The sequence below is a fragment of the Pistacia vera genome, unplaced genomic scaffold, assembly GCF_008641045.1.
Source record: "Pistacia vera cultivar Batoury unplaced genomic scaffold, PisVer_v2 Contig74, whole genome shotgun sequence".
NCBI classification, from domain to species: domain Eukaryota; kingdom Viridiplantae; phylum Streptophyta; class Magnoliopsida; order Sapindales; family Anacardiaceae; genus Pistacia; species Pistacia vera.
This window is the reverse complement of record NW_022196601.1, coordinates 18604-44513: the sequence shown is the minus strand read 5'-3', so window position 1 is coordinate 44513 and position 25910 is coordinate 18604. Positions and strand designations below refer to the sequence as shown.

The following is a 25910-nucleotide window of genomic DNA, read 5'->3' as shown; positions in this document are numbered from 1 at the left end:
CCATCCTCAGTATATGTGGGTAAAGATCATAACTTATCTATGACATTGATTTAATTCTGTTCCCCTCAGTAACATTTCTTCATGAAGTGGCTACTATCAAACTGAGATGTATTTACAAACTCCATCAAAGTTAAAAATGAGCTAACAATAAAACAATGTAAATTTGCTTCTTACGTTTGTCATGAGGATAAAGTATAATAAAGATATCTTTGATGGAATGGAAGAGAGTTTTTTACTTGGATAATTCAACAAGAAGCTCTACAGTGGGATTTAAGTGGAGAATACTTAGAAGCTCCTAAACTCAAAAGGTGGATCAAACGGTTATGACCTTGGCTTCCAAACCAGGAAGTCAGAAGGTTCAAATTCCAAAGAGCCAGCTATCTGGGTTTATATCTCATGAGTTCCCTAACTATTCAACATTGTAACATATGACTCTAATCCCCAACTCCTTGATGCACATAGAGAATTCTGGTATATCAAAAAAGTTAGAATTTCTATCTCTAATAGGGAACTATTATACAAATAGGAGCCCAATCATACCTTTCATTACTCTTGCCTTCAAAGTTGATACAATAGGCCAATGAAGTACTATGATCACAGCAATTTGAGGTAGTAATTATTTACAAAATGTCTATCCGATTTGAAGTCAGCATCTACAACAAGAAAATGGCAGTAGTTACCTTCAAGGGGTTTCATTCCTCACTTGGTCTCTATCTTATTTGTGACTAATCATTCACTAAAGGTCAATATGCAGTTATTTTTCTTGTCCAAAAGAGTGCAGTAGAAATATCCTCTTGTCACTAATTCGCTCTTAATTTCATGACAAACTACTTCAGCTTCATGATTATTCATAATCTAAAACACTCAATTTGATTTTTCCAGGTACACCTCCTAACAAGCTTTGATGTGAGCTGTTTTATAAATTATCAAATAATTGAGTAAGTGTCATAGCCAGTCAAATCAACATTAAGGAAAGTTCCACTCCTCTACCTTACAATAAACTAGATTTTGACTATTAGCATCCATTATTAATAGACTGCCAATTCTGGAGTAGCAAGTATAGTTAAAATATGAAGGGAGAATACAAGGAGAGAGGAAGAAGGGAATAGGTAGAGGGGATGGAATAATTACGTAACCATCAGCCACATTCAAAAAGTAAAGTACATATGTGTGTATGTATGTATAAGGTCAAATTAGTGTAACTTAAAAAGTTTGATTTAAAGTTCCACAAACCCCAATGGTTTAGAAGTTTATTTAATTGGCAAATTAAAACCTACATTTCAACTTCAAGTAGTTCCACTCCATTAACTGGTGAATCAAGATACAAGTATTGGTAGAAATTTATGTCTTGTTTTAGATCAAAATTTATGATACAATTTATCAAATCATGAATTATTTCAGTTAAAGAAAAACATCTTCAATTAAGAAAATTCATCCAAGCAGAATAGCATAAGTTCAAATGAGCTAAAATTATTACATACATCCAGTCTGCACACAGTATAACTCATTGCTGCAGGAGGATCTTCATCAATCATACCAAAATTCCCATACCCTTGAATTAATGGATATCTTAAAGAGAAATCCTGCAAGAAAAATCATGCAGTGAATTTCACATAAATGAGAGAAGTGATTTACATTTTCTCTCATTTTCCCCAGAGAAAAAAGAAAAGGAGAGAATATCATTGATTTGAGAAGAATAATTAAAAAGAGTGAACCTGTTTTCCAGAAATGATAAGATCTAAAGGATCACAAAAGCAGTCTTAAACATAGTTGTTGAGCAGCTCCATAATAAAAAGCTATTGGAGAACTCAAAAGTAAATCCAATAGAACAAAATTAACCCAAAGTCTCTTCTCAATTTTAGTGAGGAGAAAACCAAGAAAAAAAATGTCCTTTAAAGCTTCAATGATGTAAGCCAAGCAATCGAACTCAATCCCACAAAAGTGTCCTTAAAATTCCATCATTTACCTGTGCCATTCAAACCAAGGATTTATATATAGTAGTATCTCCATATATAAGCAGGAACCAAAGAACAAAAGTTTATTAATAGTTAAAAGAATGCAAATGAAATTGTTGTGCGTGAAACAGAATTCAAACCTATCAATCAACACTCACAAACACAATCACAAGACTTAAACTACCAAGAACACAATCAAGAACACAAGATTTTTACCGTGGTTCGCTTATTCCAATGGAATAAACTACGTCCACGTTGAGCTCCAAGCAAATTGGGAGTCACTGCACTATAAGGATCAAAGTATTACAAGTACAACTCAATCACAACCCAAATCGCTCAACTCTTACACTTATACAACAATCACTCGAACCTCCCTGTAACCACAATAAGCTAACCCAAAAAACTGAAAGCCTATACCAGAAACACCACTCTGTAATTTCTGATTACAAGATTCACAAGAAAACCTGATTACAATGTTCAAAGAGTAGAAAATAAGAAGACTAAAACTGTTGTAAAACGCGTGAAAGAAGAAGATGAAACTGTTGTGTAGATTTTCCAGATTTGCTGCTTTTATACTTTGACTTAATGAGCTAATAATGGCCATCATTTGACATGCAGTAAGTTCAAGCAGTGCTTGAACTTAATCGGAGTGACTACCTTTGTTCCCATGTTAGCAGGATTGTCTTCAGTTGGTACCTTTTTCAGGCTGATCACTCCTTTCTCAACTAGCTCCCTCACAAAGTGGTACTTGACATCAACATGTTTGGTCCGTTCGTGGTACACCGGATTCTTGCACAAGTGGATGGCACTTTGGCTTTCCGAATAGACAGTAACTGTACCATCCAGCAACTCTACCTCTGATAGTAATCCTTGGAGCCAAAGGGCTTCTTTGAATACGTCCGTGACAGCCACATATTCTGCCTCGATGGTGGACAGTGTAACAATTGGCTGAAGCTGGGACTTCCAGCTCACACAATTTCCCCCCAAGGTAAACAAGTATGCAGTAGTTGACTTTCTTGAGTCCTTGTCACCTGCAAAATCAGAGTCTACAACCTACAAGATCAAGTGAGTCAAATCTTTTTCCATATTCCAGACCAACATTTAACGTACTGTTAATATACCTAAGCAACCATTTGAGGGCAAGCCAATGCTCAAAACCAGGATTTGACATAAATCGGCTTAAAAGGGAAATTGCAAAGGAGAGGTCTGGTCTAGTGCTGATCATGGCATACATAACAGACNGATGTAGAAGAAATAAAATATTAAAGAAGGAGAATTGGAATATGGAAAATTGCAAATATGAATTGAAAATTGCAAAAACTAATAAAAATTAAAATAAGAGCAAATTGATAACAAAGAGATTAAGAGAATAATTGAGAGATTTCAATAGAAATTAGAGATTAGAGAAAATGAGAGGTAATTTGATTTGTGAGAAAATATGAGAGTTTAGGGCCAATTTATAAAAAAAAAAAAAATGACGAAAAAGACCCCTCCAACTGTTATAAAACGACTATATTTCAAAGGTAAAAGGGGAATTCAAAAAAACAAATTAATTTTTTTTTTTTAATTTTTTTTCGACTAACCCGCAGGTCAACCCGGCGGGTTGGCGATCCTTTCTTCAGAAAGGACAAAATAGCAACCCGGCACGCCCAAGGGTTGCATGCGGGTTTGGTTCAACCCGGAGCGCCAATATGGCAGTCCTGGTTGAACCCTCTTTAATGCGGGCTGGGTTAGGGTTAACCCGCCTAACTCGGCCCATTTGTTTCACCTCTACTTCCAATCTCAACCACCATCATGAATCCAAAAATAAATCTCACGAAGATCACAAACAAAGCAAGGGGTGAAGAAATGTTGGATTCTCACCATAGACGAAACACAGACGGTGAACAACAATGGTGAAGATAAGCAACGGTTAGGTGAGTGGCCGATTTATTTGCACTCATTTCCATTCTCTTGTTCTTTTCTTCCTTTCTTGTTGGTTTCAATGGTTGTTTCAAAATGCTTTGGTTGTAGAAGCTACCTTGAATAGATGCAATTGAAGAGATTGCATTTAAATGTTTATGTTAATGTTCAATTTGAGTGAAGGGTAGCTGATGTCAAAGGTTTTGTTTGTGTATTTTAGTAATGGGTTTTGATTACACGCTAACTATCTGTAGTAATGTCCAACCATCTACAACGGTGACCACCACCGAGCTCAGCCACATTTTAATCAAGCACTTCCTTCCACTGAAGAGGACAAGCCTGTGTGTGAGGAGCCTCATAAGGGTGTCGCTGCTTCAACCCAAAATGTAACTGTTAGTCCAATTCGCAAGGTGCTTCGTTCTCATGTTCGTTTTGTTTGAGTCCATGTATGCAAAAATTTCAAAAATTTCAAACCTTTGATTCTTTCTTTAATTGGATTGCTTCCGGATTCTTAGTTCTGTTTTAACAATACTTTATCTTAGTAAATTGTTTTTCTTTGCAAAAATTCAGATTAATATGTATGAAACCAGTATTTGGAATTATTAATCACTACTTCCAATAATTCAGCACCGAACTTAGTTAGAAATCATAAATCTAACGTACAAGAAATAAGAAATAGATTAGAGTTCAATGGGAAATTTTGTCAATGTATCTTATATCCATGAGCAATGATATGCTTACAATTGAGTTGTATAACTGAGTCATACAAATAGACAAAAAACAAAGGACAAAGTAGTTATTTTACATAAATTCTGTGCAATTTTTTGTTTCCTTATTCTAATTAATTAGTAAATTTAATTTAGAATGATTTTAAATGTCGATTTAAGTAATTATTTTGTTTTTATATAATTTATAGCTTCATTGATTGGTTTTCAATTATTCAAATTAATATAGGATTAAAAAAAAATTAAGTAGGGCTATTAATGACAATTAGATACAATTATATCTAATTAAAATGAGAATATTATATATATATGTTTGCTTATTATTTTAGAATTTTTTTTTTTTTTTTTTTTTTTTTTTTTTGTTTTGCCGCCAACTTGTGATAGATTTCTACAAGTTTATAAAGTAGCATGACAAGAAAATCATGGTTTTATAGTTTTTTTGCTGTGCCAATTTGTTTTCTATCACAATCATGAACAATAAATGCAAATAGGTTATATTTTTTCTTTCCACAACTCTAATCAATATTTAAAATGTTTTTTTCTTGGTTTATAATTTTTTATCTTATCTCTAACTGGGAATTTTCCTCATTGACTTATTTATACCAGGCAACTCGTCACACATTTCTACAAGTTTAGAAACTTTGCACTATAATCAAGCAAAAACAATCAAATATTATTTCATTTCATTAGTTACTCTGCCAAATTTGGTTTCTCAACAATATATGGAAATAGGTTAAGAATTGTTTTCACAATATCTTATAGATATCATTAAAAATATTTGGAAATAGGTTAAAGGATTCTTTTACAACTTTTGATATAGTAGTTCTGACGGTCAAGGATGAATTATATATATTCCATATGGGTTTGATTTCAAAATTCTGAATTCCATATACAGAGTGTATTAAGGGACATTAGTGGATGTCAATGGCTGAAAGATTATATTCAATATCACCCTGGAAGAAGAAGAATAAACAGTTTTACAACCTAATGTCTATATAATTATACCATCAACTAAACCACAAGCAAATAGATAACAATCTAAGCTTTCAATACGTGAAGATGACAGAAGAACAATGGAACTTTATTGTCTAAGGCTTCAGAATTTCATCTCCCGGATTATCATTATTGTGTTTTTCTCCATTCATGAGTGGTGCTGTTGATGTGGGGGAATCCTTGGAATTGCAGGGCTTTGATGCTTTTGGTTCATCGGATTTTGATTTTAATCTGAAAGTAAACCTTTTCGGGAAAATGTTCCAGCTCCCTTTTGTCTTCACCATCTTGTTGATCTCTTGTTTCATGTTCGAACACTCTTTCTCAAGCTCAGAAATGCGATCTCTCACGTCATCCATTGCAACAATGTGATCTTGTCCATTTCTTGCTTGGACATGGGCATCATTTCTGGTGAGTGCAAGATTCCCACTTGCATTTTGCGAGTTTTCAAGGTTATCAGATACAAAGAACCAGCCAGCTATAGAGGTACGAAGACGAAGTTGTTCAAAGAACAGAACTTGGACAATAACTCGAAGAGGTAGCCTCTCGTTCTGCGCTGCGTGCGTGCTGGCTTCCAGGGAAAGCTTCTGGCAGTTCATGAGCCGGCATATCTGTTCCCTCTCAGAATCCGTAAGCCAGGGATGGGCCTGAAGTTTAAATAGACATTAGCATTTTACACAAAAGAGATGGGAAAGCACATTAAAGAAAATGACTAATAATGGAAAGTCTGGAATTCTGCTCTGTATATTCTGGTCCCGAGAATGGGATGACTAGTAGTCTGTTTTCTAAAATACTAGATGGTCCTCACTAATAATGAAATTTGGCATATCATTGATAAGAAACCGAATAAAAGATCCATTCTTACCTTGAGATATATATCAATTGCACGGTAGATTCCATCATCTAATGGCCTGGCATAGTCAGGAATAACAGCTGCAAGTGACTGAAATTTTGGTAATTTCAAGTTTACATCAGGTGCTACCTCAGCTAGGTATCCATCAACCAGGTTAGCCACCATTGTCATTGGAGTAAGTGAATGAGCACCACCAATCAATTGCCCTTCATCAACTATACAATTTGAATCAATTGTATCATGATTGAACAGCATGAAGTTGTCGAGAATCCGCTGAACACAGTCAATATCATAAAGGTTCTCCACTGAGTACCCCATATTGGGTATTAGAAGATCTTCAAGAGCTGCTTGATCCATCTGGGCTCCAATCCGTTTTTCTAAATTCTCTCGACATGGTGGGCTAGCATGTAAAATCATTGATGTGCGTAGAAGCCTAAGCAGAAACTTGGTTGGTGTGACATTCTTTTGATCAGGAAGTAACTGCACTAATTCTTCAAGGAGATTCCTTTGATCAGATTCAGATGGGGTAGAAGTAGTTGATCCAGGGGCAACATGGTTCCCATTCTGGAAACTTGATTGTCTACCCAGTAAGGGAAGATGCCGGTTTGCATAGTGGATGATGGACCCAGCAATACTGTCTGGCCTTATGCCGCTCATTCCAACAGCCATAATAAGCCTTTTATATAGTGGTAGTGTAAGGAAGGAAACATCCTCATACCACCAATCCTCAGTTACAGTTTGTTGCTTGGCTGGTATTCTTATCCCATTCCATATCATCGTGCCGCCTGGGCTCTGCACATCAGCGCTCCCAGACATAGGCCAACTGAACAAACTTGGATCGGCACAAGCCTTCATTGCCAAGGAGTTGATGCATCTTGAAACAATATGAAGCTCTTCAGCATGCGGTAGAACCTCTTCACACTTTTCAAGAGCTCTAAGTGAGTCTGTCCAGTTACCAAAGACTTCATTAAGAAAATTTTCTGTTTGTACAATCAAATTTCCTTCTCCATAATCGTCACTCATTCGAAGATATTCAGCAGCACATCTTAGACCTACTACATTTGATGCAGTGAGATCTATTTTTACACCATAACAGAATTTGGCTACAAGCAAGAAGGCTTTGGCTCCACCAGGTATCTCATGAAGTTGTAAAACACACTTTTTCACAGCCTCACCAGAGAATTCTGCAATTAGATTCTCTAATACTCCACTTCGAGACAGCAATGGAAACTGGTGTGCATTACAAAAGGAAATGAGTCACACACAGTCCACCAAGCAAAAAATAAAAATATGAACAGCTACAAAGCAGAAACACAATCATATAACACTCGAAAAATAGGAAGTTCCAGATACAAAGCTCAATAGTTTAAAATAAAAATAAGATCAATCCTATTTTCACAATAAGAGACAGACATTTTTGGTTACTTCCTTGGTGAAACATTCGAAAACCGTGAAGCATGATATGTCAACTAAAGGGAATTGAGCCTCACATTAACACTTGAGATATTTCATCAAGCCTCACCTCAATGGGAACCATGACAAGGCCTTGCTCACTTTCAAACAGTGAAATTTACACTCTATGGGCATGAGCTACCAAAATATATGACAGTTTAGAGTAATGAAATGAAGCTCAGGGTTGGACAAGTAACACACCTTGTGGAGATGGAACGACCACTCACAAACTTCAATGATGACATCGCTTGGAAGCCCAGATGAGCATAGCCTGTAAAGAAGTATAATAGGCTTGACTAAATAGATACAACAAAGTAGAATTAATATAACTTGCATAAAAGTAAAAGCAGAAACTCAAGTACTGAGAAGAGATGTGTCCATTAATTGATGGCCTCAACCTTGAATTTAGCATCTATGTGCAGAGGTTAAAGTTACTCAGAACCAGGAAACACATTTATAGGCCAGCAGCCCGTCACATAATAATCAACAATCAAAATCATCAAAATATGAAATAAAACGAAAGAAGATGGAACTACTTTCCTATTAGTTGTAGCAACTGCAAGAAAACATATTTGGCATTTTCACAACTATTTTAACAATCCAAATATTCTCTTAATTGATATATCTGTTTCTTTCTCTATCTTTATTACTTATAATTGTAAAGCAAGAAAGTCAACAAGGCTATTAACTTTGTATTACATCACACAGGTGAGATCACCCATTTAGCATTTCTGATGAAGCCCATATAATCAACTTCTTCACTTGTTTCACTGGAAAACCCAATTGAATATCCAAATATCTTAGTTTCATGTCCAACCAACAGTAATTTCTTAAAGCCTAATGATCACATCAAACTTAATTCTGCAGTCTCAGTTTTCTGATCCAAATTTTTCCAACTCTAAAACCCATTTCTGCCAAATTGAAAGTATAAATCACTGCACATAAATTGCATCCTATCAAATTTACAGTTCAGTTGGCATAGATTCATTGAATCAGAAAATCTCCTCCACTCCACGTATTCAATACATCTTTCCTCTCCAACCAGCAGGTTTCACAAAAAGCTAAAATATTTCAAAATTTCCTTGCAATGTACATATAATAAGCTCAAACTTGAAGCTAAAAATGACACAACCGCAACACTATTATTACTGAGCCCCAATTGCAGGTAAATAAATTCAGAAACAATCCAAACAAACTCACGCATTGAATTCTTAAAGTCTGCCTAGTCGATCAATTCCTCGTAATTCACAATTCATAACTATAGAAAAAAACGCAATAAATTGTACCCAAACAGGAAAAAAAAACAAAACCACCCCATTAATTTTTTCAATCAAAAGATGAAAAAAAGACAAACTGTCAGGTCCAAAACTGAAAACAAAAACAACCCATAAATCGAATTCCACTGATATCACAAACCCACATTCTCAATTTACCATGTAAACACAATGTAAAACAATCAATCAAAAAAAGAAAAAGAAAAAGCAATAAAATGAGACAGACCAGGTTTCGCCATCAAGATGAAACACTTCAGACTTGGATCCCAGCTTCATGCACGCCATGTAATATTGTTATCCACTTTTAACAACACCACTTTTTTTGTTATCATTAAAAAGAGTTGTTTCAAGTGTGTCAAAAGACATGAACACGAGAAAACATAAATAAGGAGAAGAAAAGCAATAGCAAATGGTGATAATGATGAAAACAAAACCAAAAAAATAAAAAAAATTATGGTTTTATTACTCTTTTTTTTTTTTTGTTTGTTTGTTTGATGGTCCCGAGTCTAAAGGGGAAAATCCAGGAGCAGAATCAGTCGCTGCTGTTACAGGAGCAAGGCAGTGCTTGGTAGTGAGTAATTAAGCGGTTAGTAATATTTATTATTTTACTTACTGATAAATGTTTGTTATTGAATTTCTGGTTCGTGAATCAAATATTATACGTTTTCTGAATCAATTCTTGTACGTTTATTCTATCATCAGCTTATGATAACTCAAGTGAAAAGTGTAACAATTTGTTATTGCTACTCTGTAATTTCTCTTAATAAACCCATATATAAATTAATCCCGTTAAATTTTTTTAACAAATCTAAATGTTTAAATAAATCTCATCCATTTACAAACTAACTTCATCGTTATATTTTGAATTTTTTTTTTTTTTTTTTTTTTTTTTTTTTTTTTTTTTTTTTTTTTGCCGCCAACTTGTGAAGATTTCACAAGTTTATAAAGTAGCATGACAGAAAATCATGGTTTTATTAGTTTTTTGCTGTGCCAATTTGTTTTCTATCACAATCATGAACATAAATGCAAATAGGTTAATATTTCTTTCCACAACTCTAATCAAATTTTAATGTTTTTTTCTTGGTTTATAATTTTTTTTTTTATCTACTCTAACTGGGAATTTCTCAGTTGATTATGTATATTTCATTTCATTAGTTACTCTGCCAAATTTGGTTTCTCAACAATATATGGAAATAGGTTAAGAATTGTTTTCACAATATCTATAGGTATCATAAAAATATTTGGAAATAGGTTAAAGGATTCTTTTACAACTTTTGATATAGTAGTTCTAACGGTTAAGGATGAATTATATATTCCATATGGGTTTGATTTCAAAATTCTGAATTCCATATACGAGTGTATTAAGGGACATTAGTGGATGTAATGGCTGAAAATTATATTCAATTCACCCTGGAAGAAGAAGAAATAACAGTTTTACAACCTAATGTCTATATAATTATACCATCAACTAAACCACAAGCAAATAGATAACAATCAAGCTTTCAATACGTAAGATGACAGAAGAACAAGGAACTTTATTGTCTAAGGCTTCAGAATTTCATCTCCCGGATTATCATTATTGTGTTTCTCCCATTCATGAGTGGTGCTGTTGATGTGGGGGAATCCTTGGAATTGCAGGGCTTTGATGCTTTTGGTTCATCGGATTTTGATTTTAATCTGAAAGTAAACCTTTTCGGGAAATGTTCCAGCTCCCTTTTGTCTTCACCATCTTGTTGATCTCTTGTTTCATGTTCGAACACTCTTTCTCAAGCTCAGAAATGCGATCTCTCACGTCATCCATTGCACAATGTGATCTTGTCCATTTCTTGCTTGGAATGGGCATCATTTCTGGTGAGTGCAAGATTCCCACTTGCATTTTGCGAGTTTCAAGGTTATCAGTACAAAGAACCAGCCAGCTTAGAGGTCGAAGACGAAGTTGTCAAGAACAGAACTTGGACAATAACTCGAAGAGGTAGCCTCTCGTTCTGCGCTGCGTGCGTGCTGGCTTCAGGGAAAGCTTCTGGCAGTTCATGAGGGCCTATCTGTTCCCTCTCAGAATCCGTAAGCCGGGATGGGCCTGAAGTTTAAATAGACTTAGCATTTTACACAAAAGAGAGGGAAAGCACATTAAGAAAATGAATAATGGAAAGTCTGGAATTCTGCTCTGTATATTCTGGTCCCGAGAATGGGATGACTAGTAGTCTGTTTTCTAAAATACTAGATGGTCTCACTAATAATGAAATTTGGCATCATTGTAAGAAACCGAATAAAAGATCCATCCTTCCTTGAGAATATAATCAATTGCACGGTAGATTCCATCATCTAATGGCCTGGCATAGTCAGGAATAACAGCTGCAAGTGACTGAAATTTCGGTAATTTCAAGTTTACATCAGGTGCACCTCAGCTAGGTATCCATCAACCAGGTTAGCCACCATTGTCATTGGAGTAGTGAATGGCACCACCAATCAATTGCCCTTCATCAACTATACAATGAATCAATTGTATCATGATTGAACAGCATGAAGTTGTCGAGAATCCGCTGAACACAGTCAATATCATAAAGGTCTCCACTGAGTACCCCATATTGGGTATTAGAAGATCTTCAAGAGCTGCTTGATCCATCTGGGCTCCAATCCGTTTTTCTAAATTCTCTCGACATGGTGGGCTAGCATGTAAATACTTGTGTGCGTAGAAGCCTAAGCAGAAACTGGTTGGTGTGACATTCTTTTGATCAGGAAGTAACTGCACTAATTCTTAAGGAGATTCCTTTGATCAGATTCAGATGGGGTAGAAGTAGTTGATCCAGGGGCAACATGGTTCCCATTCTGGAAACTTGATTGTCTACCAGTAAGGGAAGATGCCGGTTTGCATAGTGGATGATGGACCCAGAATACGTCTGGCCTTATGCCGCTCATTCCAACAGCCCATAAGCCTTTTATATAGTGGTAGTGTAAGGAAGGAAACATCCTCATACCACCAATCCTCAGTTACAGTTTGTTGCTTGGCTGGTATTCTTATCCCATTCCATATCATCGTGCCTGGGCTCTGCACATCGCGCCCAGACATAGGCCAACTGAACAAACTTGGATCGGCACAAGCCTTCATTGCAAGGAGTTGATGATCTGAACAATTGAAGCTCTTCAGCATGCGGTAGAACCTCTTCACACTTTTCAAGAGCTCTAAGTGAGTCTGCCAGTTACCAAAGACTTCATTAAGAAAATTTTCTGTTTGTACAATCAAATTTCCTTTCCATAATGTCACTCATTCGAAGATATTCAGCAGCACATCTTAGACCTACTACATTTGATGCAGTGAGATCATTTTTACACATAATAATTCAAAAGAATCATAGCTAAACTAGAGTCTTCGAGTTCTTGATCTGTACCCTTCAACACTTAGGTCAGTTTCAAGAACTTATCAATATTCTCATCAATAGTCCTAGAGCTATCCATTTTATATGCAAATAAAACACCTTTTAAGTAAGCTAGATTAGGAGCAGATTGTAATGCATAAAGAGATTCGAGTTTACCCCATACCGTTGTCGGAGTTTCAAAACCGTCTACCTTTCGCAAGACTGCATCGGAGAGGTTCATGATTATCAGATTGTATGCCTCCTCCTCTAGCTCTGCCTTCTTTTTCAGTTTCTCCTCTGACCATTTGGTCACGTCCTTCTCCAGTGCAATGGCTACCTTGTTATGAGATAACAACGCCTTCATTTTCTTTTTCCAACTATTGAAATCAATTTTCCCATCAAATTGGGTGATTTCGACTCTTATAGTAGTCATAGTGACGAATTACTGTTTGGATCTAGAATTGACACAGAAACCCTAATCGTGGTTAAGGTTGAATTCGAACTAATTTCACGAAATTGATCGGATATTCTAAGGTTTTCTAAGCCCTAAGCCACTAATTTGACTGATTATACCAAAACCCCCAATTTGTATAAACCCTAGGTTTCAAGAATCACTCAAATCAGAAAGAATAAACCCTAATCTCATTCTGATACCACTGTTGTGCGTGAAACATAATCCAAACCTATCAATCAACACAAACACAATCACAAGACTTAAACTACCAAGAATAATGATAGCAAGATCAACAACAGCCTATAATGTAAATAGGGCATGTCAGTTCACTAGTGCTAATTCCATCTTCCCCAACAACTCTAGCACATTTTTTGAAGGGATTCCTCGATGAAAGGCCCCCAAAAGAGAATATGGGAAAAGTAATATTAGTCGTAGACAAATAAATCCTTTAAATAAAATTGGAAAAGAGATAAAAGCACCACCAAGGCAACTAAACTTCAAGGCATATCAATTTCAATATCAAATACATATACAGATTTATATTAGAATGTGCATTTTAAATGCTAATAAGTTTTGCACCTCACATACTAAGTTTAGATATAATCACTTTTTTTATAACACACTGCAATCATATTAATATACAAAAATATCTTTTTGAATATCTCCCAATATGGTACCATAAACAAAATATTATCATTTACCTGTTCCTGTGACATTCCAACCAAGGACTCATATACAACAGCATCATTATTTTTATCATAGTTATCTCCATGTTGATGAAATTTAGCATAGACCTGTAAACAAAGAAGCTACCTTGAATAGACACAATTGAAGAGATTGCATGTTAAATGTTTATGTTAATGTTCAATTTGAGTGAAGGGTAACTGATGTCAAAGGTTTTGTTTGTGTATTTTAGTAATGGGTTTTGATTACACCCTAACTATTTGTGGTAATGTCCAACCATCTGCAACGGTGACCACCATCGAGCTCAGCCACATTTTAATCAAGCACTCCCTTCCACTGAAGAGGACAAGCCTGTGTGTGAGGAGCCTCATACGGGTGTTGCTGCTTCAACCCAAAATGTAACTGTTAGTCCAATTCGCAAGGTGCATACTTTATGTTTTCTTATTTTGTTCTCATATTCGTTTTGTTTGAGTCCATGTATGCAGAAATTTCAAAAATTTCAAACCTTTGATTCTTTCTTTAATTGGATTGCTTCCGGATTCTTAGTTCTATTTTAACAATACTTTATCTTAGTAAACTGTTTTTCTTTGCAAAAATTCAGATTAATATGTATGAAACCAGTTTTTGGAATTATTAATCACTACTTCCAATAATTCAGAACTTAATTAGAAATCATAAATCTAATGTACAAGAAATAAGAAATAGATTAGAGTTCAATGGGAAATTTTGTCAATGTATCTTATATCCATGAGCAATACTATGCTTACAATTGAGTTGTATAACTGAATCATACAAACAGACAAAAAACAAAGGACAAAGTAGTCATTTTACATAAATTTTGTGCAATTTTTTGTTTCCTTATTCTAATTAATTAGTAAATTTAATTTAGAATGATTTTATATGTCGATTTAAGTAATTATTTTGTTTTTGTATAATTTATAGCTTCATTGATTGGTTTTCAATTATTCAAATTAATATAGGATTAAAAAAAAAAATGACGTAGGCGCTATTAATGAAATTAGATACAATTATATCTAATTAAAATGAGAATATTATATATATATGTTTGCTATTATTTTAGAATTTTTTTTTTTTTTTTTTTTTTTTTTTTTTTGTTTGCGCCAACTTGTGATAGATTTCTACAAGTTTATAAGTAGCATGACAAGAAAATCATGGTTTTATTAGTTTTTTGCTGTGCCAATTTGTTTTCTATCACAATCATGAACAATAAATGCAAATAGGTTAATATTTCTTTCCACAATCTAATCAATTTTAATGTTTTTTTTCTGGTTTATAATTTTTTATCTTATCTAACTGGGAATTTTCCTCATTGACTTATTTATACCAGGCAACTCGTCACACATTTCTACAAGTTTAGAAACTTTGCACCAAATCAAGCAAAAACAATCAAATATTATTTCATTTCATTAGTTACTCTGCCAAATTTGGTTTCTCAACAATATATGGAAATAGGTTAAGAATTGTTTTCACAATATCTATAGATATCATTAAAAATATTTGGAAATAGGTTAAAGGATTCTTTTACAACTTTTGATATAGTGTTCTGACGGTCAAGGATGAATTATATATATTCCATATGGGTTTGATTTCAAAATTCTGAATTCCATATACAGAGTGTATAAGGGACATAGTGGATGTCAATGGGGAAAGATTATATTCAATATCACCCTGGAAGAGAAGAATAAAACAGTTTACAACCTAATGTCTATATAATTATACCATCAACTAAACCACAAGCAAATAGATAACAATCTAAGCTTTCAATACGTGAAGATGACAGAAAACAATGGAACTTTATTGTCTAAGGCTTCAGAATTTCATCTCCCGGATTATCATTATTGTGTTTTCTCCATTCAGAGTGGGGCTGTGATGTGGGGGAATCCTGGAATTGAGGGCTTTGATGCTTTTGGTTCATCGGATTTTGATTTAATCTGAAAGTAAACCTTTTCGGGAAAATGTTCCAGCTCCCTTTTGTCTTCACCATCTTGTTGATCTCTTGTTTCATGTTCGACACCTCTTCTCAAGCTCAGAAATGCGATCTCTCACGTCATCCATTGCAACAATGTGATCTTGTCCATTTCTTGCTTGGACATGGGCACATTTCTGGTGAGTGCAAGATTCCCACTTGCATTTTGCGAGTTTTCAAGGTATCAGATACAAAGAACCAGCCAGCTATAGAGGTACGAAGACGAAGTTGCTCAAAGAACAGAACTTGGACAATAACTCGAAGAGGTAGCCTCTCGTTCTGCGCTGCTGCGTGCTGGCTTCCAGGGAAAGCTTCTGGCAGTTCATGAGCGGCATATCTGTTCCCTCTCAGAATCCGTAAGCCAGGGATGGGCTCGAAGTTTAAATAGACATTAGCATTTACACAAAAGAGATGGGAAAGCACATTAAAGAAAATGACTAATAATGGAAAGTGGAATTCTGCTCTGTATATTCTGGTCCCGAGAATGGGATGACTAGTAGTCTGTTTTCTAAAATACTAGATGGTCCTCACTAATAATGAAATTGGCATATCATTGATAAGAAACCGAATAAAAGATCCATCCTTGCCTTGAGAATATATCAATTGCACGGTAGATTCCATCATCTAATGGCCTGGCATAGTCAGGAATAACAGCTGCAGTGACTGAAATTTCGGTAATTTCAAGTTTAAATCAGGTGCTACCTCAGCTAGGATCCATCACCCGGTTAGCCACCATTGTCATTGGAGTCAGTGAATGGGCACCACCAATCAATTGCCCTTCATCAACTATACTTTGAATCAATTGTATCATGATTGAACAGCATGAAGTGTCGAGAATCGCTGAACACAGTCAATACATAAAGGGTCTCCATGAGTACCCCATATGGGTATTAGAAAGTCTTCAAGGCTGCTTGATCCATCTGGGCTCCAATCCGTTTTTCTAAATTCTCTCGACATGGTGAGCTAGCATGTAAAACATTGATTGCGTTGAAGCCTAAGCAGAAACTTGGTTGGTGTGACATTCTTTTGATCAGGAAGTAACTGCACCTAATTCTTCAAGGAGATTCCTTTGATCAGATTCAGATGGGGTAGAAGTAGTTGATCCAGGGGCAACATGGTTCCCATTCTGGAAACTTGATTGTCTACCCAGTAAGGGAAGATGCCGGTTTGCATAGTGGATGATGGACCCAGCAATACTGTCTGGCCTTATGCCGCTCATTCCAACAGCCATAATAAGCCTTTTATATAGTGGTAGTGTAAGGAAGGAAACATCCTCATACCACCAATCCTCAGTTACAGTTTGTTGCTTGGCTGGTATTCTATACCCATTCCATATCATCGGCCGCCTGGGCTCTGCACATCAGCGCTCCCAGACATAGGCCAACTGAACAAACTTGGATCGGCACAAGCCTTCATTGCCAAGGAGTTGATGCATCTTGAACAATATGAAGCTTTCAGCATGCGGTAGAACCTCTTCACACTTTTCAAGAGCTCTAAGTGAGTCTGTCCAGTTACCAAAGACTTCATTAAGAAAATTTTCTGTTTGTACAATCAAATTTCCTTCTCCAAATCGTCACCATTCGAAGATATTCAGCAGCAATCTTAGACCTACTACTTTGATGCAGTGAGATCTATTTTTACACCATAACAGAATTTGGCTACAAGCAAGAAGGCTTTGGCTCCACCAGGTATCTCATGAAGTTGTTAAACACACTTTTTCACAGCCTCACCAGAGAATTCTGCCATTAGATTCTCTAATACTCCACTTCGAGACAGCAATGGAAACTGGTGTGCATTACAAAAGGAAACGAGTCACACACAGTCCACCAAGCAAAAAATAAAAATATGACGCTACAAAGCAGAAACACAATCATTTACATTTGAAAATAGGATGTTCCAGATACAAAGCTCAATAGTTTAAAATAAAATAAGATCAATCCTATTTTCACAATAAGGACAGACATTTTTCGTACTCCTTGGCGAAACATTCGAAAACCGTGAAGCATGTATGTCAACTAAAGGGAATTGAGCCTCACATTAACACTTGAGATATTTCATCAAGCCTCACCTCAATGGGAACCATGACAAGGCCTTGCTCACCTTTCAAACAGTGAAATTTACACTCTATGGGCATGAGCTACCAAAATATATTACAGTTTAGAGTAATGAAATGAAGCTCAGGATTGGAAAGTAACACACACCTTGTGGAGATGGAACGACACATCAAAACTTCAATGATGACATCGCTTGGAAGCCCAGATGAGCATAGCCTGTAAGAAGTATAATAGGCTTGACTAAATAGATACAACAAAGTAGAATTAATATAACTTGCTAAAAGTAAAAGCAGAAACTCAGTACTGAGAGATGTGTCCATTAATTGATGGCCTCAACCTTGAATTCAGCATCTATGTGCAGAGGTAAAGTTACTCAGAACCAGGAACACACATTTATAGGCCAGCAGCCGTCACATAATAATCAACAATCAAATCATCAAATATGAAATAAAACGAAAGAAGATGGAACTACTTTTCCTATTAGTTGTAGCAACTGCAAGAAAACATATTGGCATTTTCACAACTATTTTAACAATCCAAATATTCTCTTAATTGATATATCTGTTCTTTCTCTATCTTTATCACTTATAATTGTAAAGCAAGAAAGTAACAAGGCTATACTTTGTATTACATCACACAGGTGATCACCCAATTAGCATTTCTGATGAAGCCCATATAATCAACTTCTTCACTTGTTTCACTGGAAAACCCAATTGAATATCCAAATATCTTAGTTTCATGTCCAACCAACAGTAATTTCTTAAAGCCTAATGATACATCAAACTTAATTGCAGTCTCAGTTTTCTGATCCAATTTTTCAACTCCAAAACCCTTTTCTGCCAAATTGAAAGTATAAATCACTGCACATAAATTGCATCCTATCAAATTACAGTTCAGTTGGCATAGATTCATTGAATCAGAAATCTCCTCCACTCCACGTACAATACATCTTTCCTCTCCAACCCGCAGGTTTCACAAAAAGCTAAAATATTTCAAAATCTTGCAATGTACTATAATAAGCTCAAACTTGAAGCTAAAAATGACACAACCGCAACACTATTTTACTGAGCCCAATTGCAGGTAAATAAATTCAGAAACAATCAAACAACTCACGCATTGAATTCTTAAAGTTTGCCTAGTCGATCAATTCCTCGTAATTCACAATTCATAACTATAGAAAAAAACGCAATAAATTGTACCCAAACAGGAAAAAAACAAACCACCACATTAATTTTCTCAATCAAAAGATAAAAAAGACAAACTGTCAGGTCTAAACCGAAAACAAAAACAACCCATAATCAAATTCCACTTTATCACAAACCCACATCTAAATTTACCATAAACACAGTGTAAAACAATCATCAAAAAAAAGAAAAGGAAAAAGCAATAAAATGAGACAGACCAGGTTTCGCCATCAAGATGAAACACTTCAGACTTGGATCCCAGCTTCATGCACGCCAGTAATATTGTATCCACTTAACAACACCACTTTTTGTTTATCATTAAAAGAGTTGTTTCAAGTGTGTCAAAAGACATGAAACGGAAAACATAAATAAGGAGAGAAAAAGCAATAGCCAATGGTGATAATGATGAAAACAAAACCAAAAAAAAAAAAAATTATGGTTTTATTATTTTTTTTTTTTTTTTTTTTGTTTGTTTGTTTGATGGTCCCGAGTCTAAAGGGGAAAATCCAGGAGCAGAATCAGTCGCTGCCGTTACAGGAGCAAGGCAGTGCTTGGTAGTGAGTAATTAAGCGGTTGTAATTTTATTATTTTACTTACTGATAAATGTTTGTTATTGAATTTCTGGTTCGTGAATCAAATATAACGTTTTCTGAATCATTCTTGTACGTTTATTCTATCATCAGCTTATGATAACTCAAGTGAAAAGTGTAACAATTGTTATTGCTACTCTGTAATTTCTTAATAAACCCATATAAATTAATTCGTTAAATTTTTTAATAAATGGAACGTTTAAATAAATCTCGTCCATTTACAAACAACTCATCCTTATTTTTACCACGAAAAAATTTATTTATGGGATAAAGAAAGTAATCATTTTTTTTTTATCAGGAGTGTTCGGACCGTTACGTACACCTATATTATCTTTTAGAATCCTAAATAACAACCGGATAAACCTTTCAATAGTCACACTATTAAAGATCGAGGAGAATCGAACTCAAAACTTTTTAAGTAATACACTCAAAATATTTATCCTCTCACCCGGCTACCTAGGATGGTGAAGAAAGTAATCATTTGCCCACCGACGTTAAGCCTAGCAAAATCTTATTCACCCACTTTCCGCCAAGTATTTCATAAAATAGAAGTTTCTTCTAATAATTCTTAGCTATTGCCAAATAGTTTATGATTGACTGTGACACAATATTAAAATAATGTGTATTCTCTAAACTTTTGTTGAAGTCGTGAAAAAAATTCTTGACCCCCATCATAATTCCATTGTTAATGAATGCAACTAATAAAATGAAATGTTGATTGTTTCTACTTGATTATCATGAAACTAGCTAATAATAAAAGCATGAATTTACTGGTCATATGCAACTTTCTAAATTGTAGAAATGTGCGACGAGTTGCCTGGTGAAATAAATCAATGAGGGAAATTCTCAGTTAGAGATAGATAAATATATAAACCAAGATAAAATAGGTATTCTTTAATATTTCCTTAAAGGAGGAGAAATATCATCATAAAAGGATAATATATAATGCAATCTGTAATATAGAATATCGGTAAATAATGTTTTTAGTTCCCATATAATCTATGAATCATAATAGTAACATAAATGATGGATATGTCTCTATTATTGTTTATTATATAAAGAAAACTTGTTATTTCTTGTCTTTCAGTTCTCTTCACCTCTCATTATATGCTTGAAAGATGATCCACTTTTATCATCATTTTTCTCATTAAATTTGTTAAAGAATAGAATAAAAAAATGTCATTATAAGTTAATTGGCTATCTAGATAGTTAAGAAAATTCTTCAATAACAGTGTTATATCATATAATTCATTTCAGGTAACCAAGAGAAATCTTCATACCAAGGTATTGTCTCAAATCCATAAAACTGAAACTTCACTCTCTCTGATAATAAATAGTATTTGTAAGATTATATACAATTTTATTTAAAACTCAGCGAGTTACAAAAAATGCTTAAACCTATTCCATTTATTGTTCATGATTGTGAGAGAAAACAAATTGGCAGCAAAACAACTAATAAAAACCAATGATTTTCTTCTCATTATATTTATACAGAGTCATCTTACAATGTTTCAAGTTCGGTTCGGTTCCAGTACTAAGAAAATTACATTACCCCCTACCATTCACAAAATTGACAAACACATTCCTAAATTTTACAAAAAAAATTCAATCATGATTCTACCCTGGTACTCGGGTCTCAGTTCAGTTCCTGCAGTGGGGAACCGAAACAGAACCGCTTTGATTTTTTAAAACAAAACCGACCTTGTGAGGGTTAGTTTCAGGTAGGAATCAAAATTGGAACCCGGGTATCCACCGGTTCTGATTCTACCTTATTTTTTGCCCACCCCTACAAAACAATGTGATAATATCCTTTAATTGACATATCATTCACTACATTAATGAGTAATTTTTTTTATTTCACTTTATATGATCATTTTATAGGATGACTTTATGCCAACAAAATATTCTTCGAATAATATGTTTTTATCTCATATATTGATGTCAATTAATGCTATGAAGTCATTTTATTTTAGTCAATCTTTATCGATCTAACAAGTCTTGATAGATTCCATTAAAGTCATCTATAATTAGTAACAAAAATGATGGTTATAGACTTATACTTTTAATTAGATTTATATAACTATTTTTATTATTTAAAAAAACCTTCTCGTCAAAGTATGTCATTTCTTGTCCTTTAAGTTCTCAATTTTCTGAACGAAATAGAGACACAGCAACAGGAACAAAATATAATGTAAAACAAAATAAACAATAAACAAAAAAAAATAATACGCGCGATTTATCCTGGTTCACCCAATGTGGGCTACGTCCAACGAGTCAATATTATTGCAATATGTCTCACCTCCCTCGTTTACAATGAATGAATTGCCCTCAAACACATAACAGAGAAAAGTATGTTTATATACTAGATTTAAGAGATTAAACCTAGTTTTACAAGGATTTTTATTCCTAAGCCCAACCCAAAAAGGAATTAGTAACTTAAAAGAAATCCTACAACGGTTATACATGGAAAAGCCCAAAACCGCCTACGGGCTCGGGGGCGCTGGCCCCGCGACCCCCGCCCGCTGACCGGGCAGCGAGACCCTTGAGTGCGTCTCCGTTACCCATTAATGTTGAAGTAGTCGACAACTCCAACATTTCATCGTCACTATGCATAACTGATCCCATTGTCATCGTCTTTTTTTCTCAAAAACATGTTTTAATGGAAAAAATCCAAAACAGTATTTCTAAAATAATAAGCAGACATAATATACATATATGTACTGAGTGCCAGTCCATCATGACTCATTATGTATATTATAGTTGTTCATTTTAATTATTTGAAACAATGGGTTAAATTTGCTATAGAAGATGATTGAGTGCTGATATTTGTTAGAAATAATTATAATCATCGTTAATACGTTACTAAACTTGGTCAATTTCTTTTTTCACTCAATTCTACTCAGCTTTTTCTCAGATGCTTATGGCTTATTCCACTATAAAAACTAGAGTAATTTCACTCCAGAAATCATAACTCTCACTCAATTCGCTTCCAAATGGGTCTCATTTCAACTCTTTTCTACAATCTTTCTCTCATTAAACTTGTTCATTTCCTGCAACACAACAGCCCAGAAAAGCCAAAGTTTCATAATCAGAGTTCACAATGGCATGAAGCCATCCGATTTTCTGAAGTGGAGACTGGTAACAAGTCCATCCTGGACAGTCTAACTGCCAAATCTTTGCTCTTCGAAAACAACAAAAAAATCACCCATATCTTAAAACTGTCTTCCATGGCTTCTCCGCAAGACTTGCCTACAACAAGTCCAGGACTCAAGAAACGCCCGGAAATTGTTGGAGTTATCCAGGACGAAAGCGCATATTCAAATACTCGGTCACCGGGATTCCTTGGACTCACCACAGCCAAAAACAGAATTAATGATCTTCGTCAAAAATCAAACTACGGCCCAATGTTATAATCGGAGTGCTTGATACTGGCATCTGGCGGAGGAAAAAAGTTTCCAGGACCATGGTCTTGATCCGATTCCTTCTCGCTGGAAAGGAGAATTCGTTGGAGGAGAAGACTTCCCGAAGTCTCTATGCAACAAAAAATTAATCGGTGCTCGATACTCGGTTCCGAAGAATAAGCAACATATCAGCAAGAGACCTCATGACATGGCACTCACACTTCATCAACCATTGCGGGGCACACTGTTAATAATGCTTCTTTTCTTGGTTTTGCAAACGGTGAAGCATCTGGGATGGCAGAAAAGGCTAGACTTGCTGTATACAAAGTTGTTGGAATGGAGGATATTGTATGATCTGACATTTTAGCTGGCTTGGACAAGGCTGTTGAAGATGGAGTTGATGTTTATCTCTTTCATAGTTTGGTGTCAGAACCATATTTTCTGGATCCAATCGCAATTGGATCGTTTGGTGCATGGAAAAAGGAGTTTTTGTTTCAGCTGCGCAGGAAATTCAGGTTTCCGAGCTGAAACTGTGGCTAATGTAGCCCGTGGATGATAACTGTGGTGCTAGTACGATTGACAGAAAGTTCCCTGCCGATGTGGTTCTTGAAGATGGAACAACTATCACGGGTCTTCTCTTTATAATGGAAAACAATTGCCAAACAGATGTACTTTTCCATGATCTATGCTGGCAGTACTTGCATGTATGGGTCCAGATCAAAATGATTCATGGTAAGATTGTGGTGTGTGATCGTGGTGACATTGGGTTGGTGACAGGGAATTGTTGTGAAAAAAGCTGGCGGGTTGGAATGATTGTTGCTAATACGAATCATCAGGTGAGGTTAATAGCTGATGCACACTTGTTCCTGGTTGGCCATTATATCAGCTCGTGAAAGGTTCTCAATTACATAAACTCTACCAAGATCCCGAGCCACCATGGTGTTTCACAAAACTCAATTGGGGGCAAACCAGCTCCAGTGTTGCAGTTTTTCATCTCGCGGGCCAAATCCGCAATCAATTTACATTGTAAAACCTGACGTAATGCACCAGGAGTTGACATTCTAGCTGCCTGGACGAATGATTCTTCACCAAGTGGTTGTCTTGAAGATAAAGACGCTCTGAATTCATATAATCTCTGGCACATCGATGTCGTGCCCGCATGTTTCAGCCTGGCAGCTCTTTTGAAAGCAGCCCATCTCGATTGGTCTCCAGCATGATCAAATCAGCTTTGATGACTACAGCTTACATCAGGATGAAGATGGTAATCTCTGCTAGCGAGAAAGATCTTAACCAGACAAATATTTGGGCGATGGGGGCTGGACATGTGGATCCTCAGAAAGCTTTAGACCCTGGTTTGGTTTATGATTTAACGGTGAAGATTACATAGATTTTCGTTGGCATATCAAGTTATAGCCTGGATCATATCCAGATGATTACCAGGAGGTCAGTGAATTGTAGTTTAAGCAAGATAGAAAACCCATGGGACCTGAATTACCCAATTATTTCAATTGCTTTTGATGATTCAAAATCATCCAATTCAGAGGGTTTGGTGACAAGAACTGTGACTCATGTAAGTGAAACTGCTTCAACCTACAAAGTGACCATCATCAATCCTGAAGGTGTCACTGTGACAGTTGATCCTGAAGAGTTGGAATTCGAAGAGAAAGGTGAGAAACAAAGTTATAAGGTTAAGATTTCAATTAAGGAAATGGTTGTGACTGATGATAAAGTGACTAGCAAGGTAGGGAAATTAGTTTGGACTGACGGGAAACATAATGTTACTTCTCCAATTGTTGTTACATGGACTGAATTAGCCTAAGTTTTGCATGTTTTTATCATGGTATTATAATAATAAATTAATAAGAATAACACTCTTTAGTGTGATCTATAACATCTGATAATTTCTTTTGTTTTCTCCAAGCTCGACCTAATATATAACATAAATAATAAATTTGTTTGCGATTTCTTCGAACAATGCTTGTAACAGAAGAGATTACAAGCATTAAGCTTTTGTGAAAAATTCGTTAATTGTTTGGTTAGGAAAATATAAAAGAGTTTTCTAGTATTAATTTAACAATCAGTTGAAAATCACTTTTTATCGGAGTACTTTTTCAATGAAAAGCACTTAAATAATTTTTAAACAAATGATTTTATAAGATTTTCTTAGAATGTATGCTTTTACAAAAGAGGAATTTTCTCAAAAATAAAAAACATTTTTTATTAATTTATATAAAAATGCTCCTAGAGTGAGTTTGGTTTATGGAATGTTGTATCATAGAAAGATAGATTACTGTGTTTGGTTGGGGGTTATATAGGATTACTAAAGTTAGTCATCTTATATTACTTGATTACCACGTTTGGTTGTCAAGTAATATAAGACCCTAATAATCTTTCAATACCAATAGTAGTTACTGTTGGTAATATTTAAGGTAATCTGATAACCTCCATTTTCTTAGGTATGGTAAGATTACTTGGTTATTTTATTTTTGTTACAATTTTATCCCTTATTGATAAATCTTTTGGACAATAATGTCATTGTTTTAAAATCAATTTACATGAATCTGCCTTTTACAATTTTACCCTAATTAATTAACTTTTTTGATAAAATTATCCTTGAATTCAAAACAAATTGTAGTCCACTCGAGCCACCACCCCTAGCCACTTGCCGTTGTCGGCCACTGTCGGCGGCCAACCGTCGCCACCGTAACAACGCACGGAAGGCCAAAAATGGTCGTTGTGCATCGATATAGCCATTTCTAACCAAAGATCTAGATGGAAATGGCCAGATCGTAACAGATTTGGCCGAAAAAAGGTCAGATCGACGGATCTGGCCTAAAATGACCTTATTAGATCTGGCCGGAGATCTGGCCATTTTCGGTCAGATCTTTGGCCAAAAATGGACATATTAGCGCACGGAGGCCATTTCCAGCCTTCCGTGCACCGTTAGGTTGCCAACTGCCAATGGTCGACGGTGGTTGCCGACAACCGGCAGTGGCTGGGTTGGTGGGGGTGCATTGTTGATTTTTCAAACTTTTATTATGAGGTTGTTTTT

At 35.3% G+C, this 25910-nt stretch overlaps 1 protein-coding gene and 3 pseudogenes across 1 annotated transcript; 1 reads left to right on the top strand and 3 right to left on the bottom strand.

Moving 5' to 3' along the window:
- Window positions 1-5508: 5508 nt before the first annotated feature.
- LOC116115444 (BTB/POZ domain-containing protein At5g03250-like) lies at window positions 5509-9534 on the bottom strand. Its single transcript, XM_031401598.1, has 4 exons — window positions 9378-9534; window positions 8079-8148; window positions 6438-7655; window positions 5509-6219 (listed from the first exon to the last, which is right to left on the bottom strand). The coding sequence occupies exons 1-4, from the start codon at window positions 9434-9436 to the stop codon at window positions 5671-5673; spliced, it is 1896 nt and encodes a 631-aa protein (XP_031257458.1). The 5' UTR covers window positions 9437-9534; the 3' UTR covers window positions 5509-5670.
- Window positions 9535-10701: 1167 nt separating this feature from the next.
- LOC116115416 lies at window positions 10702-12483 on the bottom strand (annotated as a pseudogene).
- Window positions 12484-15464: 2981 nt separating this feature from the next.
- Window positions 15465-22022, bottom strand: LOC116115415 (annotated as a pseudogene).
- An 844-nt stretch (window positions 22023-22866) lies between these two features.
- Window positions 22867-24677, top strand: LOC116115414 (annotated as a pseudogene).
- Window positions 24678-25910: the final 1233 nt, after the last annotated feature.